Genomic DNA, 6,464 nt, shown 5'->3' with positions numbered 1-6,464 from the left:
CCGCAGGGCTGCGGGCCTGGCCTGGCCTCTGCTCCCCTTCCCGCTGTCCCTCCCCCGTGTCCCAATGGCGGCCCCCGCTCGCGTCCCGCTCCGCTCAGGGATTTCCCCTCTCGGGGGGGATAAGGAGCGTGTGGGCCGTTCTGGGGGCTCTGTGTGGCTGCAGGAGCTGCGTTTGTCTTTGCCTGACCTCCACACGGAGCTCTTCCCTTTGCCCTGCGCGCCGAGGTTCCACCTTCACTGTGTGTGTCACCGCTCACTGCCTGGCTGGCCTTGCAAGGACATTCAAGTGCCAGCCCTGCCATGGCAGGGACACCTGCCACTGTCCCAGGCTGCTCCAAACCCTGTCCAGCCTGGATTTGGACATTCCAGGGATCCAGGGGCAAGTGGCAGCAATGCCACCCCTGCTGTCTGTAACACCCCTGGGATGTCCAATGTGAAAAATGTCTATTTTATGATTGGCTTTTCGCAAATATTCAAATTAATATTATATGTGTTGTATTAGAAAGTAATGCTGTATTAATTCTCTTGGGTAGTGTGTTAAATATAGTTTTAGGTTATAACAAAATGTTAAAATAGGAACTATGCTATGTAGGATACTTTTTTTAAAGAAAGGGCTTGCAGCGAGACAGCAGCCACAGGACACGTGAATCTTTCAGAGAAAGAGAATTTATTGCCCCATTATCAGCAGAAATGAACTTCTTCCTGCCTCGCTCAGGCCTGAAGATGTCGTCAGGATTCAGAGGAAGAAGTTGACACTGCCCAGACAGAATCCTGTGTTTGAATGGAATTTATGCATCATGGATGAGGTGTATGAATATGCAACAGGCTGTTGTTTTTAAGGGTTAATCCTCTGTTAACGTGGCTCCTTTTTCGGGCTTATTTTGCCCAGTAAAGGTACCCAGACTGTCCATAACTCTCTGTTTCTATTGTCTCATATTGTCCTAATCCAAATTGCCCAAATCATTATTACTCTAATTACATTGCTATTTTTATACCCATTTTATTACTATTAAACTTCTAAAACTCTAAAAACAAGTGATTGGCGTTTTTCACATCCAAGGAAGGATTGGGGCACCCCAGAACTTGTGACACAAGGAACTTCAGGAATTCCTGCAGCTTAGGAATTGTTTCCATGTCAGGCACTGTGTGCCTCCTACCAGAAGGGATAATAATTTATTATTTATTGCTGATTTTTAGGGAGGAGAGGTGCAGGAGGAGGCCTGAGAGTTCATTCTGTTTCAGCAATCTGATATTTCCCATTTCTGGTCATTTCATGCTCTTGAGTAAATAGGTGACAATAATATAAATGTAATATAATTTATATATTCCACACAGAGTGGAGTTCATGTGCTCTGAAATGTGGCACAGCCTGCTCAGAGCAGCTGGGGCTGCCCCTGGATCCCTGGAAATGACCAAGGACAGGGCTTGGAGCACCCTGGGACAGTGAAATCTGTCCCTGTCATGGCAGGGGATGGAATTCAAACTCTTTAAGGTCTCTTCCAACCGAAATAATTCTGTGCTTTGATGTCAGAAGTTGGAATCCACAAGTCCTTATGCTAATAATTCTTTCCCTTTGGTTAATTTTATCCTTGGGCTTCCCTAGATAGGGAATTGGAGGCTGCTCTTACCCTGTTGGATTCTGCACAATTTGAATATTTTTCTGTGCTTGTGTCAACATCAGGATGGACTTTGTGTTCCAGTGTGAGCACCTGTGTTGCACAAGTCCTTGGAGGGCTTTCCCAGGATGGAATTCTTCCTGGGTTGAGTGCTCTGCACCTCAGAAAGGCAAATTAAATCACTGAGAAAAGCAAAAATACTGATTAATCACCAGCAACACACCCTAAAGTGTTTTATTTCCTTTTCTCTGTATCCTCTGTGAGAGCCAAAATCATTTTATTCTGCTTTTTTTGTGTGAGGTGAGAGCTCTGAACAATGAAGGACACTCTTTTATGTTGGGGGTTGAATTTGAGCAGCTGCCATGTGTTGCAGAGAAGCTCCAGGCTCTGTTTTTATGAAGTTTGACCCCGTTTGGAGGAGAGATGGGGATGGGAAGGAGCTGAGGTTTCCCTGGTTGTGTTTTGCAGCTGTCTGACAGCGTCATCGATCGGATGAAGGAGCCCTCCTCAGCCAGTGGCCGACAGCACCGAGGAGCAGGTGAGCTCTGCTCCTCCTTTGCAGCTTTTCATGGCAAAAAACAAATCACATTTGCCCTTCACAGCATCACAATGAACTCACTGCCCTTTCACAAAGATGGTTTTTTTTTGGACATGAATTTTTTGGCTCATCTTTAGCTTGTAGAGTGTTGGAGGAGTTAATTCCTCTTGGTTTTTTTCTGGCTGACATTCATGTGTAAAACACAAATTAGAGTTGGTTTTTCACGCTGTTATCCATTGTTAAAGACTTAAAAAACTCCAAAACATCCCAGAACATGCAAATATCCAAATATGTCTTGAAGGAAAAGAGAATTTTCTCTTCCCTTCTGAAGGAAAAATTCTTGGTCCTTTAATCAAAACTGACTTTTAGTTTGGGAAGTGTTGGAATCCTACACGCTGAGAATTTTCAGCTTGCTGTGCTTAAAGGCTTAGACCCACAAGAAAACACTGCATTTGACCTAAAACTTCCAAAATTAATTAATAGTACTAAAATTACAAGTGTACAGTTAGTTAAAAGTGTGTGATACCACAAAGTAAAAAACTTCAAGTTTAAAGTTTTAAAATAGGAAAATAAATATGAAACAAGGTAGAAGTTTTAAAGGAAAAACAAATTCTTCTTTACCTTCTTCATAAGTTTAAGTAAAAACAAATTATTCTTCTTTACTTTCATAAGTTTAAGTAATGTTTTGTAATTAAACAAAAAAGATCACATTACAAACTTCAAAAAATCAGTTATTAAGTTAAAGAAGAAAATAATCTGAGTGTCCTTTCTTGCTTAGATAGTTTAGTCTTAAAGGACCTTATAACAGAAAATAATTAACCATTTTGTAGCTTAGTAATAAAAATCTAGCAAACTCATAGTTATAAAACTATTTCACTAATAAAAAATAATAAACACCTACATCCAAACATAAACTCCCATCTCAAGTTGCTTCAATCCAAACTTCAAAAAACCAGTAGGGAAGATTCTGAAGGACACTTAAGCAAAACTTAAAAGGAGAATGTGCTCTTTTCCTACCCTGGATTGGTGGGAATAAGCGATGTGTACAGCTCACATAGATAAATGGTTTTTTTTAACTCCTTATTTTTCCTTGCAATGGACAGGGAACCATGGACAGGGAATCTTCTTTCTTAATATTATTTTTAAATAGCAGTTTTTTCATTGTGTCCCTGTATTTTATTGTGGTCAGGAAATTATTCCAGATAAAGGATTTTTAGGGAACAACACTTGCATGTCTTACCTGCTTTCCTCTGCTGTTTGCTGTTCATCCTTAAATGTGAATTATGGGAATGGTCTTGTGAGCAAGCTCCTGGGATTTTGGGGATTGGGAGAGCTGTAACACCCCAGGAATTCTCTGCTAATTCACACTGTTCCATATCTTGAGCTTTCATTTTTATTTCTCTTTGTATATGCGAAGTAGTGCTTTAAAATTTTTTTTGGTTCTTTAGTTAGGTTCTTTTTTGTTTGTTTGGGGTTTTTCTTTGAGTTGAAAGACTTGGAGTGAATCCAGAGTTCATCGGGGGATGGAGCAGCTCTGCTATGAGGAAAGGCTGGGACAATTGGGATTCTTCAGCCTGGAGAAGAAAAGTTTGGGGTGACCTCATTGAGGGCTAAAGAAAGATGGAGAGGGACTGGGGCCAAGGCCTGCAGGGACAGCACCCAGGGAATGGCTCCCACTGCCAGAGGGCAGGCATGGATGGCATCTTGGCAATGAGGAATTCCTGGCTGGGCTGGGATTGCCAGAGCAGCTGGGGCTGCCCCTGCATCCCTGGCAGTGCCCAAGGCCAGCTTGGCTGGAGCTGTGAGAAACCCGATCTAATGGAAGGTGTCATTTGGAACTGGATGCTCCTTAAGGTCCCTTCCAACCCCAACAATTCCGTGAGCCTAGAACTGGCAAACACCGGAGCACCTGGAGGGGGGAAAGGGAACCACAACCACCCTGGCTGTCTGGGATTGCCAGGGCAGCTGGGGCTGCCCCTGCATCCCTGCAATGGCCAAGGCCAGGCTGGACACTGGGGCTGGAGCAGCCTGGGACAGGGGGAGGTGTCCCTGCCATGGCAGGGGGGGAATTAAAAGCTCTTTCAGGTCCCTTCCAACCCAAAGCATTCCAAGATTCCATGAATTGCTGGACCTTCTCAAGCTTAGAAAATGTTAAATGTATTTTTCCTTGAAGAACTTGTGATTTTTGGGGAAGTGCTTCTGTATCCCAGACAAATATCACTTTACAAAAGTCAGAAAAGATGTCTAGAGGGAGAAACAAAGCTCTTAAACCCAGCCCTTTCTTCCAGGCAACCTCTGGTAGCTTTTGGTGGAGGAATAGTGGATTAAGTTCCATGGAAGAATGTGTGTCTTGTTGCTTGCCAATAATGATGAATTTATTGACTTCAGTTTGGGGTCAGAAATGAAATTACATCCACTTCCACTGAAAGCTGACATCTAAAGACAATGTCTGAAAGCATCTCAGCTTGCTTGGCTCACTGGCTGCCTTCTGAGTCATATTAAATGCACTAAAATATTTAACAAGTGTAAAATCTTTCAAGTCTGTCTGTAATTCCTAAAGCAATATTGATGCAAAGTAATTTGGTCAGGCAGCAGGGTTTAGTTTTTTTCTTTCCTGGATGTGTATTATACCTAAAGCTTCAGACAGAGGGAATCCTTTAATTCATTTTAGCTTAGTGCATATTGGAAAAACTAATAGTTTATTAGGGGAAAAAAAAAGAATAAATGCTTAAATTATCAAGAGTTTCAGTAGTTCAGACAGTAATTTTTTTCCCCATTTGCAGAAAGAGATTCTGTTAAGGGCACAGAGGGTTTTTCTCCTTTTTCTCACTGTGTTTGTTATGATGTCCTCATTAAATAAATGAGCCAAGGCTGATTTACATGACAAAATATTGTGTAGGGGTGAAGTAAAACGAGCCCTGCTGGTGCCTCCTCAGGAGCTGGGTCATACCTTGCTTGTTTTCATGGATTAATTTTTGTGGTTTGGTGTCTTTTGTTATGTTGCTGTGTGGTTTTGGGTGGTGTTTCAGTGGATACCTTGTGTCAGAAATATGTAAAGATATGGGGATGTGAGGATTTCAAATGTTGGGTTCTAATTGGAGACAAACCCAGGATTTAAGTGAACTTTAGGAGAACAAATTTCACCTTTTGGGTGTGAGGTCACATAGGAGAAAGCTTTCAGGGACACATTTGGGGAAAATGGGAAGATCCTTAAGGACATCCTATTCCTGCACATTCCAGTACTCAGAAAAATCAGGATAATGAATTTTTAAAATTTAATATTTTTGAAGAGTTTCAGCATGTCCTGATGATATTAGTAATTATGGGCAGCTGGATACTGCATGAAAAACTGAATTTAAAACTGGAATGTCTCAGGAGAAATTAGAGGGAGGCTCTGCAGTATTGCTTGTGAGAATTATTTTGTGTTTTCAGTTTTTTGGGAGCACCTGGAAGTTTAAAGAGTTGGGCTGAATTTCTGCCAGTTAAGCAAGAATCCTCTGCAAATAAACCCTGGCAGTTCTTTGCCCTTTCATGTATTAATTGCTTCCATCCACCTTTTTGTTCCAGCAGCACTTTTTCTCTGCATGAACTGAAAGATGAAATAAACTGACATTTGTGATGTTACTTTCTAGAATTCCTCTTATTTTTAGAACAGGAAAAAAAACCCCAGAAGTTTGGCAGTGCCTGGGTTGATTCCTTTTGCTGTGAGACACCTGGAAAGCTCAGGAAGTTCCTGATGTGGATTTTCCACCTTTTTTTTTTCCTGTAGCAGGAGCCAGGAGAGCTTGGGTTTTGCTTTTGTATTTATTTGCCCTCCTCTATTTACAGCTCTGGGAATTCTTCCTAAAAATGTGTTTTAAACTTGTACTGGAAACCTGAAATAAATGGAGTAGAAGCCTCAGGCAACACTCAGGTTGTGGATCACTGATAGCCTGAAAGGCCATTATTTTCTTGATATAATTTAATATTATTATTAGTATTAATAATATCCATAAAAAAATAATAGATATAAATTTATAATATTATCTATATCTATATTTATATATAATTATATATTATTAATATTACAATTGACATAACATTATATATTAATATATAACAATATCCCTATATATTCTGTATTATTATTACATTCCACATAAATATATATCTATAATACATGATAATATATATTTATTTGTATATCGTATATCTATAATATTTTAGATAATATTATATTACAATATAAAATATAATGGTATAATATATTTTAATAACAATATTATAATATTTTATATCTCTTTTCATTACATATAAATAAAAAGAAGTAT

At 40.1% G+C, this 6,464-nt stretch overlaps 1 protein-coding gene across 1 annotated transcript in view; it reads left to right on the top strand.

Moving 5' to 3' along the window:
* The first annotated feature begins 64 nt into the window (after positions 1-64).
* CHCHD3 (coiled-coil-helix-coiled-coil-helix domain containing 3) overlaps positions 65-6,464 on the top strand; it is a 139,769-nt gene continuing 133,369 nt past the window's right edge. Inside the window, exons 1-2 of the mRNA XM_031061888.1 lie at positions 65-241; positions 2,085-2,154. Of these exons, the coding sequence (XP_030917748.1) occupies positions 65-241; positions 2,085-2,154 (247 nt within the window). The remainder of the gene's footprint in view (positions 242-2,084; positions 2,155-6,464) is intronic.

Source organism: Geospiza fortis, unplaced genomic scaffold (assembly GCF_000277835.1).
Source record: "Geospiza fortis unplaced genomic scaffold, GeoFor_1.0 scaffold61, whole genome shotgun sequence".
Lineage (NCBI taxonomy): Eukaryota > Metazoa > Chordata > Aves > Passeriformes > Thraupidae > Geospiza > Geospiza fortis.
This window is presented reverse-complemented; position numbering and strand designations above follow the sequence as displayed.